The sequence below is a fragment of the Candoia aspera genome, chromosome 1 (assembly GCF_035149785.1).
Source record: "Candoia aspera isolate rCanAsp1 chromosome 1, rCanAsp1.hap2, whole genome shotgun sequence".
Taxonomy (NCBI): domain Eukaryota; kingdom Metazoa; phylum Chordata; class Lepidosauria; order Squamata; family Boidae; genus Candoia; species Candoia aspera.
In genome coordinates, this window is record NC_086153.1 from 35,384,076 (window position 1) to 35,401,027 (window position 16,952).

Consider the following 16,952-nt stretch of genomic DNA (forward strand, 5'->3'; position numbering starts at 1 on the left):
ATTTTGCACAGGAATAGATTCCCAGAAGAAAATAGGATCTACATTCAAACTTCTCTCTCTTTAAAATCAGACTTTGAAGTTATCTTCTTAATTTCAACTTCTGTTATGCTGGTGGTGATCACAGCAGAGAGGGCTGTATGTGTGGCGACTGCAGGTTGGAGGATCAGCCACTGTGAGAAAGAACTTTGGTAAATACAGGAACTTAACCCTCGATAAAATATGATTCACTGTTATATGCTGTACTTATTATATACTTGTACTTGGATACAGTTGTTAATTATTCTTTCCCTTCATTTTTACTTTGGTACTTAATAAAATCTTACCAAAAAAAGTAAGCTAAAGTATGAAGAAAGGGAGAAAGAAAGGTGCTGCCTTGTATTCCAGCAACAGAGTGTGAAAATGCATATTTGAACCCCCCCCCCCTTTTTTTTTTCTTTTAATCTCAGAGATATTCAAGACAACATAAATATACGCAAAATTGAAAGAAATTCCTTTCTGGGCCTAAGTTCTGATCGTGTTGATATGTAAGTTACATCTGATTTTATACACACACACAAACATTTTTTTATTATTATTATTTTTGGCCTATCTATACAGTATGTTTGTCTAGCTTTAGCTCTCACAGAAGTTTTAAAATTCAGATATATGAACTGCTATTCAAATGTATCATACCTAAAATAGTGCAGTACTGAAAAAAGGACCAAGAAAATACAAATTTCCTTGGCAAATGAGGACAGATTGGCACCTGAGCAATACAAATCACCTTCATTTTTGTTGTTGCTGATTTACCCAGCTCAATCTCTTTTCACATAGCATTTCCAGTATCTGTTTTTAGCTTGTCCTATATAATGCTACCTTTTACATGACCTTATTTCCCCAAGTTTATGCTGCTTAACCTACATTTTTTTAAAAATATAGATGCTTGGATTTACTTGGATTTACTACAGCTTTCCAACTGATTAAATTTCACGGATATGAAAAGAGCCCTCGTGCTAAGAGAACTGAATTGCTTTACTCCTTTTTCATTCATTGCCCCCCTCCCCCTTTCTCGACATGGAGCACATTTAAAAATTAATGATTCTCCCATTACTTCCCCTTTTCAAATGCCAAGACACTCTCATATCTTTCAAGTGCCACTCAAAGTCAGCTGGATGGCTTCTTATTTCCTGTCAGCTCCCAGCATTCCCTTCCTCCATTAAACAATGGGGAGAGCAGCTGATTATTTGATATACTTGTGTATAATGTTAATATATCATTACTGGCTACTTCACAGGACAGTGTCATGCTGCCTGCATAGAACCCTTTGCACTGTGCAGGAGCAATCCTGTCTTTTTGTGAATAGGCATGCAGCCTTGACACTTCTCATCTGTGTGTGTTGGGCATAACTGAATACATATGGTAAAGCAGATGCCTGCTTCCTCTTGTTATCATTATAAGAATGCCCAAGATTTGCTTGTGTCATTTCCAGAACCTTCATTCAGAGATGCTTTCTGACCAAGGACAAGTTATACAGAGTTTAGTCTGGGTCTTCCTTTTCTGTCCCTCTTTTCCAACAAAGTGTTACATGATCCTAGCTCTTTTTATAGTTTTATATGCACTTGCAATGAAGCGGGGTAGGGGTGGGGGATTCCTTTGTGGCTGTACTCTAAGCTGTTAAATTATTTATTTGTTTGTTTGTTTATTTATTTATTTATTATTCAAATTTCTATCACCGCCCATCTCCTCCCAAAAAGGCATAAATAATGTATTCTTCTGAGTTGGTCAGGATAACCCGCTGCAAGATCCTGTCTGAACTCTAAGATTCGGTAAGGTATTGCTGCGAGCAGTGCCTCTTAAAACCAGGCAAAAGGCAGTTGACTGCAGGCAAAATTCAAGTGTGTGGTCTAATAAGGCCCACATGATGGGCAGGGATAAATCTTCCATCTTTCCTCACTGAAAGGAAGAAAGATTAAGAAAGGCCCATGTGTGTAGCAAGAAGTTAATTTTCACTGCACATGGTTCTAAAAACAAGTCTAACAACTTACCCAAATCACTGCAAGAAATCCTATGACACCATGGATTTCTAGAACTCTTGTGAGAGGGACAAATCAAGTGTTAATGCTGGGACTTGGCTCCCATCTTACTCAGTTACTTCATTTATTTATTCATTCTATATACTGTCTTTTCATTCTTTGAATACTTAGTGCATCTAACAATAATACAGAAACACAAGATGGAAATAATGTCATCATAAGGCAATTAAAGCCACAAGTACTAAAATCATTTACATTTGATAGGCTGGGCTGAAGAAAGGTGCGTTCACTGCTCTTCTAAAGGTGAAAAATGTGCATCAAATGCAATTTCTGAATTCCATCACAAGCAGCAGCCCAGGCAAAAGTCCTCTCCCACACAGTCACATTACCTTCCTGGGCACTATCCAGCTCCCCTGCCCTACCTAAATATTCTTTAAAGTTATTTTAATTAGACAAAATTAAATGCTTCCCATAAACATTTTTAGAAAATAAAAACCATGGATGGCTGCAGCTCAGCATAAGCATGACCTCCTGCCCAGGAAAAGGAAAAACCCAAATCCTAAGGGAAGCAAATAGCAATAAAGAGCATCCCGGGGGCTAGAAGGGATGGTTGGCCTTACTTTACAACCTCCTCATTTTGAAGGCCCTTGGCAGCCATCAATATGATCTCAAAATTTCTAATGTGCTTACCAAAATTAGGGAGGCAGTATAGTGCAATCTAAAGCCATGTTCACATTTTTAGCTGTCACACTGCAAACTAAATGAGCATCTTCTGTGCTCCTTTGTCCACATTATTTATAAAGACGTTAAACAAGAAGGCCCAGGAGAAAAATCTGCAGCAGCCCCACTTTCCCTGATCTCTAGCATAATGAGGAGCTGCCAATAAGCATTATTCTAGCCTCCGTGAGAGCCTCCTGTCAGGAAGTAATTAGCTGTTGAATGACTTCTCAATCTGAATCTTCCCTCAGAAACAGGAGATTTGTTCTTTGGAGGTCCACCTCATGATTAGGTCTTCTCTCCACTGCCACAAGAGCTCATGTCAGGGCACCTGACGGTGAAGCTATCTCTCTCTGGTTTGCCACCTCCAAAGGCATTATGGAAGGTTTTTTGGTAAGCTGTGATAGGTTCTGACATGTATTGAAGATGTGACACCAAAGGGCACATGCCTTTCACTGTCAAAGGGTAATCTCCCCAACCAAGACCATAATTGATTTCCACATCAACCTTCACACACCCTCTCGGACCTTAGATAAGTGTATCGCTTGAATGGGCAGCTTTCGCTCTGGATTAGAGGCCAAGCGTGGAGGATTTCTGACAGTTTAATTAAATGATTCATTGTTAACCCATCACTCAGGCCTGCCAGTTTGGGTTAAGAGTGAATGAGCCTTGCCAAGTCACAATAGGAGCAGAGAAGAAGGCAAATTATGCAGGAGGAATGATAAGTATAGCTGACTGTGGTAGATTGTTTGGGACTAAGCAAGAAGCAGAGAGGGAAAGGCATATTAACTTCATTGTACCCTGAGGGACAAATTCTCAGCAAGCTTTAAGATTCCATGGGCAGACACCCCAGGTTTTATTATCATTTCATAATTTTGGCAGCACATTCCACATCCAGAGAAATGGTACACCCGAATGTATTAAATGCTTCTGTAGAGGAGTGGTTCCAAAAGGAGAATTGAGATTGTAAAATGGTGATTTCAGATGACCAAGAGCTAATGTGAATTGCAAGGACTGAGAACAGGGCTCGCTAATAATAGTTTAATCGTCTTTGTATGCCCATTTTGTAAATGATGCTACTGAAATATAAAGAGAATAGATCCCTGTCCCAATAGGTCTACAATGTAAAATTTGCCTCAGGAAAGGGAGAGTAAGAGGAAAGCAGGGTAAACAGGTGAACAATGCGTGCTCATTCATCTATACCTATTCATACTGTATCTATATCCTACTATAAGGAAGCATGAGTAGGTATAAATTTATTTATTTATCAAATTTTGCCACCACCCATCTCCCCCTCCCCCATTCTACCTCCATTTATCCTTGTTTCCATTTCATTCTCTCATCTCTGCGACAACATGTCGGTTTTTAACTTCTCTGGTAAGCAACTGTCCTTTTTGTATTATGTAATATACTGATGGCAGATGGTGATTATTGTGCTAAACAGAACACACACATTTGAAATTAGGCAAAATGGTAAAATTTGACTATATAATCAGATTTTATTGTAGGATACATCTGAAAATTTTAAGTCAGTATTCTTACTGATGAATTGCAAGTTAATAATGTTACTCGCCAAATTAATGAAAGTGGTACTTTTACATTGTTCCAGTTTTAAACTAGCATCTTCCCTCTTTGACTGACAATTTTTGTCATGAACGTAATCTTCAGTACTTCCTTGAATACGTGCTTGGTGACGTATTAGACAGCTAATTTCAGCTGGGGTATCTGCTGTAGTAACTAACTGGTGCTTAAGAAAGTGCCAGTTAGACATTGCATGGACTTCTTGTATTCATGGGTTTGGTGCTCTTTTAAAAGAGCCAGATCTGTTTTGTTTTGTTTTTAATGTGAGTTTAATGCTCTTTTGAAAGAGCAGTAAATTTTGTTTAAAAAACAGGGCTAGAGCTCTTTGGAGACCTTAAAAATAGACACTGAAACCAGAAGAGCACCTCTGTTCAAAAATAGCCTGACTGAAGGACACAAACACAGAGCACATTTTTGTCTCTTAACTGTCACTCAGGAGATTTGAAAGGCAGCTGCATTTTCTGCCCCAGGTAGCTATCTACAGTCTTAAGTGCATTATCTACATTAAGGAGAGTGATTGGTAGTTGTTTTCACCCACACTAGGTAGTGCTCGGTGGGAAAGCCTGGAAATCCACCTATCTTTTTCTTGAACTTGTTCCTCATTAAGGATAGAAAAAAAAAAGGAGGGGAGGGCAGGAAGAATTCATCAAATTGACACAATTGTGTCAGAGAGTATATTGTTATTTAATAAACTGTTTGAAAAATAGGGGTTTGTATTAAAAGCCTTTTAGAGATTAAAAAAAAATAAGCATCATTTTTTCTTTCTTGCAGAAGGCTGAATAAAAATGGAATCTGTGAGATTGAAAACCATGCCTTCAATGGGACTATCTTGTCTGAACTGTGCGTACATATTATATATTATATTTATTATATTATATTATATTATATTATATTATATTATATTATATTATATTATATTATATTATATTATATTATATTATATTATCTGAGAGCCAGTTTGGTGTAGTGGTTAAGGCATCAGGCGAGAAACCAAGAGACCATGAGTTCTAGTCTTGCCTTGGGCATGAAGCCAGCTGGGTGACCTTGGGCCAGTCACTCTCTCTCAGCCCTAGGAAGCAGGCAAGGGCAAACCACATCTGAAAAACCTTGCCAAGAAAACTGCAGGGACTTGTCTAGGCAGTCTCCAAGAATCAGACACGATTGAACAGATAAAATATATATATATGTATTATTATATTATAATATATTTATAAAAGTATATTAAGTTCACTAATCTATGCTTACAGTTGCAGTGTGGGGGGCAGGAAAATATTTTAGACATATGGCAGTGGCCTAGGAAAGAGAAAGAATGGAGTTTTACTAAAGCTTTGTACTTCTGTACATCATCTCTGCCAAATATTTGGAATAGAGCCTATATTTATACTTTCTTGAAGGACTGGCATGTTAAGTTGCTGCAGCAAAGCTTGTGCCAGGCTCCCTAAACCTAGGTCTCTATCATAATGCACCAATATGGGGAAAAATGTAACTATGTATGAATAAATAAACAATTTAAAAGTGATATTCTTTTGAATGGAGAGTGATAGGTAAGTTAGATTCCAAAGACAAAATCCCAGAGTTCTTATGTTTTGAAATATTCTACAAGAGTATAAATGCTACCTATATCCCTGAATTGATGGCATATTGGAATCAGCTGACAATATTCCAAATGGAAGGTCATCTCTTGGTTTTTCAGGATGGAACTGTAGCCTGTAGAATATCCTTTGACTTAAAAGAGCACTCCCCAAGCTGGCATTTTCAGATGTATGGAAACTGCCATACCAGAATTTCCAGTGAATATGACCAAGAGAAGTCTAAATTAAATAACATAATTTAAGCAATGCAGTAAGTTGAATGAAGGGATGAGAGTTTTCCAAGCTTGTAAGCCAGGGCTCTCAAATCTTTCTGAAACCACATGCTGCTGTCACGAAATGGCTCTCAATAGATATGACCAATCCCAAAATAGTCATTTACCAAATGCAAACTGATAAAGATCTTCCCCTTGTCTCTAGCCCTCCCAGGATATACCCCAGTATAGCTCTATCTATTGTAGGGACTGATGGACACATTTCTCAGCAACACACAGCATTGCAGAAATGTTTATTTTTTGAAAGAAACCTGTGAACCAGTATGGAGTCCATTCTTTCCTTGGGAAAAAGTGTTGTTGGATGGCACTTCGTTTTGCAGAAGGCCATCAGAAAATAATCTTGTCAAATGTCACAGGGAGCCTATCAATTAGGAAGTTCTCTACAGATACATTAATGCCCATAGATACCTTCTTGAAGTGCCTAGCATTAAACAAATATTGTTTGTTTGTTTGTTTCTAACAGAAATCTGAGTGGTAATTATAACCTAGAAAAGTTACCTAATGAAGTATTCCAAGGAGCCAATGGACCAGGTTATTTGTAAGTAATAATTCTCATTATATGCTTGCCATTGCTGATGCTGGTATAATCTCAGATAAGTAGATGTTAAGATACCATCTCAGCTCACATCAAAGAAGGATGTATGTGGCTAGATGAATTTTAAGAAGCATTTAAATTTCATCATTGCATGGATCTCTTTGCTCTGCACTATATATTTACTTTTGATGCTTTGCTCCCCTAAAGAGCACAAAATAATTAACACATAATTCCCAATTTATGATTCATTTAAGGGACTTTGGCTATATCGAAACTAAGGAATGTATTTCTTTGTGAAGTGGCAATGGATTCCAACTTAGATAATCTAAAAGGGAATGAGACAACTTCAGATAGAATTATAGAATGTAGGAGTTGGAAGGAATCTTAGAGGTCATCTAGTCCAAACCCCTGTTCATTGCAAGAATCAACCAGAATCTCTATCACTGGTAGCCATTCAGCCTCCTTTCGAGGACATCCACCAAGACAGGGTCCCCACTTTTCTAACCAGACTGTTTCACTACTTAATTGTAATTAGGAAATTCCTCCATGTATTCCACCTGAATCTTCTTCCTTTTAGTTTCAAACTATTGGTTCTGTCCTGATCTGACAGGCTTGTAGGCATTCACCGAATGTTGTTATATCTCCCCTTAGTATTCTCTTTTGTAAATTAAACATGACCACCTCCTTTAACTATTCCTCATACGGCTTGGCCTCTGGACTCTTTAATGTGTGGGTAGCTGCTCCAGCCTCTCCGTATCCCTTTGATGCTGCAGTGCCAAGAATGGAACCCAGTACTTCAGTGAAGTGTAACCGGTACAGAGCATAATGGAGCTATTATCTCCTATAAACTAAATGAAAACTCCATATTCAGAGGTGAAAACAGGGAAGTGTTTTGGAATTTTATGTTTTTTGCTTTTGAGCTATCTGGAGCCATCTGGTCCAGCACTCTCGGTAACATGCTGTTGGACAGGTGGACCAATGAGGTGATCTTGTTATATTCATATCACCTTTATCACTTTGGAATTAATTTGATTCTGATTATAATTATTGTTAGTAGTTGTTGTTTATTCGTTTAGTCGCCTCCGACTCTTCGTGACTTCATGGACCAGCCCACGCCAGAACTTCCTGTCGGTCGTCAACACCCCCAGCTCCCCCAGGGACGCGTCTGTCACCTCTAGAATATCATCCATCCACCTTGCCCTTGGTCGGCCCCTCTTCCTTTTGCCTTCCACTCTCCCTAGCATCAGCACCTTCTCCAGGGTGTCCTGTCTTCTCATTATGTGGCCAAAGTATTTCAGTTTTGCCTTTAATATCATTCCCTCAAGGGAGCAGTCTGGCTTTATTTCCTGGAGGATGGACTGGTTTGAGCTTCTTGCAGTCCAAGGCACTCTCAGAATTTTCCTCCAACACCACAGTTCAAAAGCATCGATCTTCCTTCTCTCAGCCTTCCTTATGGTCCAGCTCTCACAGCCATATGTTACTACAGGGAACACCATTGCTTTAACTATGCGGGCCTTTGTTGTCAGTGTGATGTCTCTGCTCTTAACTATTTTATCGAGATTTGTCATTGCTCTTCTCCCAAGGATTAAGCGTCTTCTGATTTCCTGACTGCAGTCAGCAACTGCAGTAATCTTTGCACCTAGGAATACAAAGTCTTTCACTGCTTCTACATTTTCTCCCTCTATTTGCCAGTTATTGTTAGTAGTAGTATCCCTCACATCAAAAACAGTGGAATAGGTCAGGGGAGCCCCAAAAAGAATCTGTTCTGTCTATAGATTCTGTTTTCAAGGTCAAGGGCTGCACTTCAAGCAAGTCCAGAGGGAGGGACAAGGAGCAGGAAATCATGTCATAGGTACCATGATGGCAAACTGCAGATAATACAATTTTCACACTGAAATGACGTGTCACACATGGTGCCATTGTGGCTTGTATCAGATGCCTATGCTGGACTTAGCCATTGATAGAAAGGACAATAAACGAAGCTGGTTCAGACAAAAAGTGAATATGGCCAGAAAAAAAAAGATAAAAATTCAAAATATTAGCCCTCCCCAAAATAATAAAAGGCATTTTTAATGAATTTCAGGATTGCAGTAAGAAGGCACTATGGGCCAAATAAGAGGAACATGTGGTTGCCTACACTCAAAGAGCTGGACCTGGTCCATCTTTAAGACAGAAATATTCAAATTCCAGTATGTTCATCCTTTGAAAAATAAATAAGTTCCTGACATCTTAGAACCAAACTCTCATTTGATCTCTGTTGTAATAATGTACGAAATTTACAAGTATCTTTCCCATTCACAGCTCAAAATGTGCAGAAAAAGTAGTGTATATATGGGAAAGGTGTCTACCAAGAAAAGTGTGTGTTAGGAAAAGTTGGGTTAAATATGTTATATATTAGAAAAATCTGCAGTTTCCTTCCAGCTACAATTCAAGATGCTGGTTTTCACCTTTAAAGCCCTACATGGCATGGGACCAAGTTAACTGCGGGACCACCTCTCCCTGAGGGTATTTGCCCATCCCGCCAGAGCAAATAAGGTAGGCATGGTCCTGGTCCTTAAACGTTGCCATCTTGTGGGTCTTCAGAAGCATGACTTTTCCATTGTAGCCCCTACCCTATAGAACATCCTCCCCCTTGAGATCCGACAGGTTCCCATCCTTTTAACCTTCTGGAGAGTTCTCAAGGCTCAGCTCTTCACCCAAGTGCTGGGATAGGGTGAAGTTGGAGCAGGTTGAAAATGCTGTAGGTGGCATCAGGAAAGTGTGCTTGTGGCCCCAGGTTTTTCTGTTTTGAGTTTTGTTTTCTTTTTGTTTTTATGGTTGTATATATTGTTTTTATTGGTTGTAAGCCACCCTGAATTCTGTTGTATGATGGGCGGTTATACAAATGTTTCAAATAAATTAAATACATTTGAAAATTAATTTATTTTATTATTGAAGTTGCATGGGATTACAAATGTATACGTTTCATTTTTTAACAACAAAGGATTTAATGGGAGACAGTCAGTTATTTGATTTGCTGAGAGGGACCACACATCCTTACATGCACATACCCTGTTCCTCTAGGCAGAGCTAATCTCTCCTTACCCATAATGTCATGGTCATTGGGTGACCATAGTCCAGCCACACTTTTTCAGCTTAATTTATTTCAGAAGGGTTGTGTGAGAGTAAAATGGAAAATCACATAGACCAAACCACAGATAGTCTGCCTGCCTGATAATACTCTTCAAAATACACAGGGTAATATCAATCAATCAAACCTTTATTGGCATTATAAAAGCAATAAAATGCAAAAGGTATTAACATATCATGAGAGTAACAAAGAAAGAGTGATACTCATTGAAAAATTTGATTACATTTCCTTTTAAGTACTTCCTCTAGGAATTTGGCAACAATTTGGGTGGTTTCAGATACAGCATCACTCAATAGATATTGGCAAGATGACACAGGATCTACAACATTTAACGGGTATTTACTCTGTAAAGGTTTTAAGAGTAATTCATGCCGAAGAGACACAAATAAGTGGCAGTCAAAGATGATGTGATGAATTGTATCCAGACTGCCACAGAGACAGAGCCTCTCATGGATGGGAATGTGTTTGTACCTTCCAAAGAGCGCCTTGGAAGGAAGAGCATTTACTCTGGCCAGAAAGAAGGCCCTACGCTGAGATGGTACCACGAGATCATGTAAATCATGTGTCATCTTGCCCAGATGATTTTCTACACCAAGTGTAGCAGGCAAACAGACACGAGGTTGAGCTGGTCTGAGTTTATGATATTCTAAGTCCAAAAATCTCTGTTTAATAATACTGAATACATAGGTTTTGTCCAAGAGATTATAAATCCTCAATTGCAATCCCAATTTGCCTGAGAACACAAGGTAATAAAGGTCAGCATTCTCATTGGCATATTGGTTATTTGGATTTCCAGGATAGTAGTTTTATAGTTCTCTGTCTAAATTAATCTGATTCTCTTTTAAATTTATCTATTACTAGGTGCACCTCACCTTAGAGCAGCACATTCTGTAAATTTAATTACGTGTTATGTGAAAAAGTGTTTCTTTACCCTTTCATGAACTTATTCTGAATACATTTCATTGGCTGAACCTCAATTTTCTAAGAGAGGATAAAACCTTCAGTCATGATGGAAGTGGAAATATAAGATCAAGTGGGGGAAATGTAACTATAAGGGAGATCAAGCATGAACACATACATACATATCTATATGCACATCATACTGTTCCCTTCTGGAGTAAGCAGAGTTATACAAATTCAAAAAAGGAGGTAAGAAATAGTATGCTGAAGAAGATAAGGCATGAGATTAAAAAAAAGAAAAGGAAAGGAAACAGCAAAATCTAATTTACACAAATACCATTTATTATACCTTGCCAAATCATTCCGTTCTTGCAAACCATCCCTGCTTCCACCACATGCAAGTATCTTTTTATACCTTTCCTTTTCTTCTTTAAATGTCTCTGTTTGTGATGATCTCCTCAACTCCATCCAGCTACATTTCCAATCTTCCTCTTCCTATCAACCTATTCACTTTCCCTTCATATATTTCTTTTGTGACTCTGTCTTCATTCATTCTTTCTATATAATTAAACCATCTCAGCATAATTCTTTCATACTGGTACTACACTTTGTACTCATTTCACATTCATTCAACACCCATTCATTCATGAACCTAACATGTTCTTCTTTTACCACACACACTTCTTATATATCCCATTCTCACTGCATTCAACTTACATTTATGGCTCTTATACATAGACATTTTACTTCTTTTGACAAACATTCATTCCTCACAACAAACCACATACTATCTATTATCTTTGTGCCAGCATTCGCATGTCTTAAAATAACTCCATGCATTTTTCCATTTTTAGTAAATGTTCTACCAAGGTACACAAATTCTTCTACTTGCTTTAATTTTTTGCTATTTAAGTATAACTTGTATTCATTTATTGCATTTTGCCCATCCAACACCAGTATTGTGGTCTCTGATGCATTGGTGTTTACAACCATGCTTCTTGTCCTATCATACAGTCTATGTAACATTTGCTGAAATCATTCAAGCAAACAACATTGCACTGGCTGCGTACAATAGTACATTCATGTTTACCTCCTCAGTCAACACACATCTAAAATCACCACAAGCTTTCTTTATCAATTTATCCATAAACACATGAAATAACCAATGGGACATCATACTTCCTCATCTGCACAGTGGTAAACCATTCATTAAGTATTTCATTCATTCTCACACATGCTTTACTTCCAATATACTGTACACTACACTCAGCAGTGAGCTTTCAACTACATATTCACACAAAGCATTCCATAATTCAACCCTATTCACTTTCTGATATATTTCCTCTAAAACAGTATTTCTCAACCTTGGCAACTTTAAGATGTGTGGACTTCAGCTCCCAGAATTCCCCAGCTAGCATGGGGAATTCTGGGAGCTGAAGTCCACACATCTTAAAAGTTGCCAAGGTTGAGAAACACTGCTCTAAACCAACAAATATGCAATAAATTTCCTCACGTTCTTATCTTTTTCAATAACCTGTTGGAGAGCAAAACTGTCAGGGTCCCCAATCAAATGTTCCCAGAACATCTTATCGAACTTGCATCTATCTTCAAGCAACCCGTGTCAGACTGTCACCAGCAGGGAGGGGGAGCTGGAATGGTGTGTGAATCATTTTGTTTGAGCTAGATGCTCCTTGTCCCAAGGCCAACAGGCAGAAAACCATTCAAGCCATCTGCTGGCACAAGGAGGAAGGGTGCTTACCTATAGGATAGTGGGGTGGGTGGGAATTAGAGGCTTTTGTGATTTTAAACTGTAGAATGCATGGAAAATGCCATTTGCAACTTTTGCTTTGTACTGGATGCTTCGCTTCATTAAACATATTTATAAGCATCCGCTTATGGGTCGTGATTGAGTGAAAGCTCGAGTGACCAGGCTTGACATAAACTCTAGTCTGCCCATCACAAAGCCAAACTATACTACCCATGTTTTCTTCATTTTGCTCACCTACCCTTTTAATCAGAACTCCACTGAATTACCTTCCCAGGTATGCTGGCCAAATTAACCCCCCTATAGTTTTTGCATTCACTCTTTCTATCTTCCCCTTATATAGGGGAACAATAACAGGATTCTTCCAATTGCCCAAGCATGAATGCGTATGTTTAATATATGTAAAACAAGCTGTGCAATCAATCCATAAGAAAACTGTTGGCAGAATGCTGGGAAAGCCTTTAGCCCAGGAGAGGTCAAAAAAGTCACACACCAAGCATTTCTATAAAAATAATTTATTTACAGAAAACAAAACAAAAGCAAAACATATTTAAAGGACTTAGCTCCCCTTTGGAGCAAGCCTTGCTTGGCTACTTGCCGGCAGAGAAAAAAAAAAGAGGAAGTAAGAAACAAGTCCGGGCAGGATCCTCCTCCCCCCAGGCGATTTGCATGAAGCACGTGAAAGGAGACAATCAAATACAACCTCTTCACCCAGCCAAAATGATGAGGTACAACAGCAGTCTTAACCGTTAGTAGGAAAACCTCAACACTCCCCTTTTTACACTACAGATTAAGATACAAACTAATCTTCTCTGACAACTCTTTGTGTCTTGGTACAGGAAGAGGTTTGGTTAAAATATCAGCAATCATGTCTTTTGATATTTTAACATTATTTCTCCTTTGCTTATCATATCTTTGATATATTGATATCTAATATCGATATGTTTTGTTCTATTTCTGCAGGCTTCAGATTTTGCCATAGCAATGCAAGCTTGATTATCCTCATAAACAGTTATAGGCTGGTTCACTTCCATGCCTATGTCTTTTAACAAATGTTTAAACCATGTAACCTCATTACAGGTTTGTGTTAGAGAATAAAACTCTGCTTCTGCAGTGGAAAGAGCAACAAGTGTTTGTTTTCTAGAATGCCAGCCTAAGCTAGATCCAGCAAATTGAATTAAAATCCCAGAAGTGGATTTTCTGTCACTGACATCTGCTCCCCAGTCAGAATCGGCAAAAGCCTGCAATTTCTCAGTTCCAGAGGCATTTAGCTTCAGGCAATAATTCTTTGTTCCTTGCAAATACCTCATTAACCTCTTCAATGCTGCTTTTCCAGTAGATGTAGGCTTCTCTACCTGTCTACTTAAAATGGCCACAGAATTTGAGATATCTGGGCGAGAATGATTTGCAATGTATAGTAAACTTCCAATTGCAGATCTATAGTTCTCTGCCTCAGTTAATTGAGTTTCTCCTATATCTTTCTGAAAATCTATTATCATCGGAGTAGAGACTGATTTACAGTCTTGCATATTAAAATCTTCTAGGAGCTTTTGAATTTTACTACGTTGGTTTAACAGAAAGCTACCATCCTTGTCTCTGTGTACTTCCAAACCTAGGTAATTGGTCACAACTCCAAGGCTTTTTAATATGAAATGGCTTTTCATGCAGGCTTCAAAATCAAGCCTTTGTTTTTCTGTTGATGTGAACAGCAGCAAATCATCAACATAAATGCACAGATACATACAGCCTTGTTTGTCCTTCTTCATATATACACAGGGATCTGCTTTTCCTTTTTCAAAACCAAAAATTCTGCAGTTTTTCATCTACTTTTTGGTTCCAGGATCTAGCAGCTTGTTTTAACCCATAGATTGACTTCTGCAGTTCACAGACTAGATTCTCCCCTTTTTCATAGCCAGGGGGTTGCTGCATGTATAATTTGTGATCTAAATCACCATAGAGAAATGCAATTTGAATGTCATAGTGGTTAACTGACATTCCTTTTAGTGCAGCAACTTTTAACAGTAATCTAATTGATTCACCTTTAGTAACTGGTGCAAAAGTCTTGTCAAAGTCTAAATCTTTCCTTTGAGTGAACCCTTTTGCAACCAACCTTGCTTTATATTTTTGGATTTTGCCATCAGCATCCCTTTTCAGTTTGAAAACCCACCTATAACCCAGACAGCGTTCATTGGGAGGTAGATTTACCAGTTTCCATGTTTTATTTTCTTTCAAGGATGCTAATTCCTGTTGCATGGCAGAATGCCAATTTTGTGCAATCTCTGGTGGTAAAGCATTCACTTGTTCTAAAGACTCAGGTTCTGTGAATATGTGAAAAGCCTTTACTGTTTCAGCCTGAAAACGTGATGGAGGAACGCCTTTATTACTCCTCTGAGATCTGCGAGGTAATACAGGGCTTAAATTTTGACTCCTATCACTTTCCTGAGAAGCATCTGTCTCATCAGACAGATCTTCAGTTTGCTTTTCTGGTTTAATGTCCTCATCAGGCAAAAGATCACCATCAGCAAGTCCTTGCTGTTCTCTTGTGGTGGTCAGATCAACTGGAGAGCTAGAATTTAATCTCCCCCAGTTTTGTTCAGCAAAAGAAGCGCTTTTGCTAATTATTAATTTCTCTCCCATTATGAACCTGTAGCTCCTCTGGCTTTGTTCATAGCCAACAAAGATGGCTTTCTTTGTTGTGGGGCCTCCTTTCCTTCTCTGCTGTTTTGGAATGTGAACCCATGCAGTGCTACCAAACACTCTAAGATGGCTTACCTTTGGTTTCACACCATAAAACAAATGGAATGGAGTGTCCTGAATCATAGAGTTATACAACCTGTTCTGAACATAAGTGGCAGTAGATATTGCCTCTCCCCAGAACTTAAAACATAATCGTGAATCTTTTAACATGCATTCCATCGCATTTTGCAAGGTTCTGCCCTTTCTTTCAGCAACACCATTTTGCTGAGGGGTGTAAGGGTTAGAAAGAATTTGTTCTATCCCCTTTTCCACTAGGAACCTTCTGAATTTGTGAGAAAGGTATTCTCCTCCTCTATCACATTGGAGTGCAGATACAGGCCTAGGGAATTTTCCATTTGCCCATGTCACAAAACTTTTAAATTTCTCAAATGCCTCATCTCTATGTTTTAAGATGTAGATAAATGTGTATCTTGAGAAATCATCAATGATGGTCATTGCATACCTTGCTTGTCCAAGACTTGGAGCAAAAGGACCAATAATGTCAGAGTGTACAATTTCCAAAGGTCTAGTTGTAACTCTGTCACTGTGCTTACTCACAGGAGCTTTTAGTGTTTTGCATTCTTTGCAAACTACACAGTCTAAGTATTTATCACAGGGTTTTATCTTTAGGTCAGCACACAGCTGTGGCATTTGTGCTATATACTTGAAATTAGCATGACCAAATCTCCTGTGCATCAGGTGTACACATTAGTCATGATGTGGAGTGTTGCCAACTGCAGCCTTGCAGCTTGGCTTCCTTGCATTTTGCACAATGTACAAGGAGTCTTTTAACATACCAGTAGCACACAATTTCCCATTTTTTCGTATCTCACAACCATTTTTCTTAAATGTTATGATATACCCTGTTGCAGCCAATTGTGCCACAGATAAAAGGTTTGATTGTAAATTTGGCACATACAACACACCTTTTACAGTTTCTCCTAAGCAGGATAAATACAAGTCACCTTGTCCCATAATTTTGGTCACAGACCCATCAGCCAAAGATACACTTTGTCTTTCAGTTTTAGACAGTGACACAAAAGAGCTTTTACAATTACATAAATGACAACTGGCCCCAGAATCTAACACCCATACATCAGAATTACCCTTCTCAGCAACCTGTGCAATTTGGGTTGTCTGAAGAGCCTTCTTCTGTGTTGCCCTTGTGTTCTTCTTCTCTATCTTTCTACTCTTGGGTCTCAAGGCACAGTCTCTTTGCAAATGTCCAGCTGAACCACAAGTGAAGCATCGCTGGCTGGCTAGCGCTGTGGCCTCAGGTTCCTTTCCCTTCTTTTCCCTTGTTTTCTGGTACTGCAGCTTTCCAGAAGAGATGGGGGGGGGGATCTTTCCTCCCTCTTCTCCCATTCAGCGAGTAAGCACTGTGTAACATACGATGGGGTGAGGTCTGTTTCAGGCATAGCCTCCAGGGTACAAATCAGCGTGTCCCACGTTTCATTCAGTGAGGACAGAAGGATATATGATTTTGTGAGAGGTGTAAATTCCATTCCTCTCTCCTGCAACTCAACAAACAGCTGCTGAATATAATGCAGGTGCTCAGGAAGGCTATCTCCTTCTGCAAGGTAGGCTCTGTACAGCTTTTTCGTCAGAGTAACTTTACTCCCTCCTGTTGCCTTTACATATAAGTCTCTCAAAGCGTCCCAAAGTTGCTTTTCAGACTGCATGCCTCGCACGTGGACTAGCTGATTGTCCTC

The 16,952-nt window shown here is 38.8% G+C and overlaps 1 protein-coding gene across 2 annotated transcripts in view; it reads left to right on the top strand.

Moving 5' to 3' along the window:
* Positions 1 to 16,952, top strand: part of FSHR (follicle stimulating hormone receptor) — a 93,703-nt gene that overhangs the window by 63,235 nt on the left and 13,516 nt on the right. For both annotated transcript variants that reach the window (XM_063301664.1, XM_063301672.1), the window contains exons 6-8: positions 447 to 524; positions 5,082 to 5,150; positions 6,638 to 6,712. In XM_063301664.1, the coding sequence (XP_063157734.1) occupies positions 447 to 524; positions 5,082 to 5,150; positions 6,638 to 6,712 (222 nt within the window). The remainder of the gene's footprint in view (positions 1 to 446; positions 525 to 5,081; positions 5,151 to 6,637; positions 6,713 to 16,952) is intronic.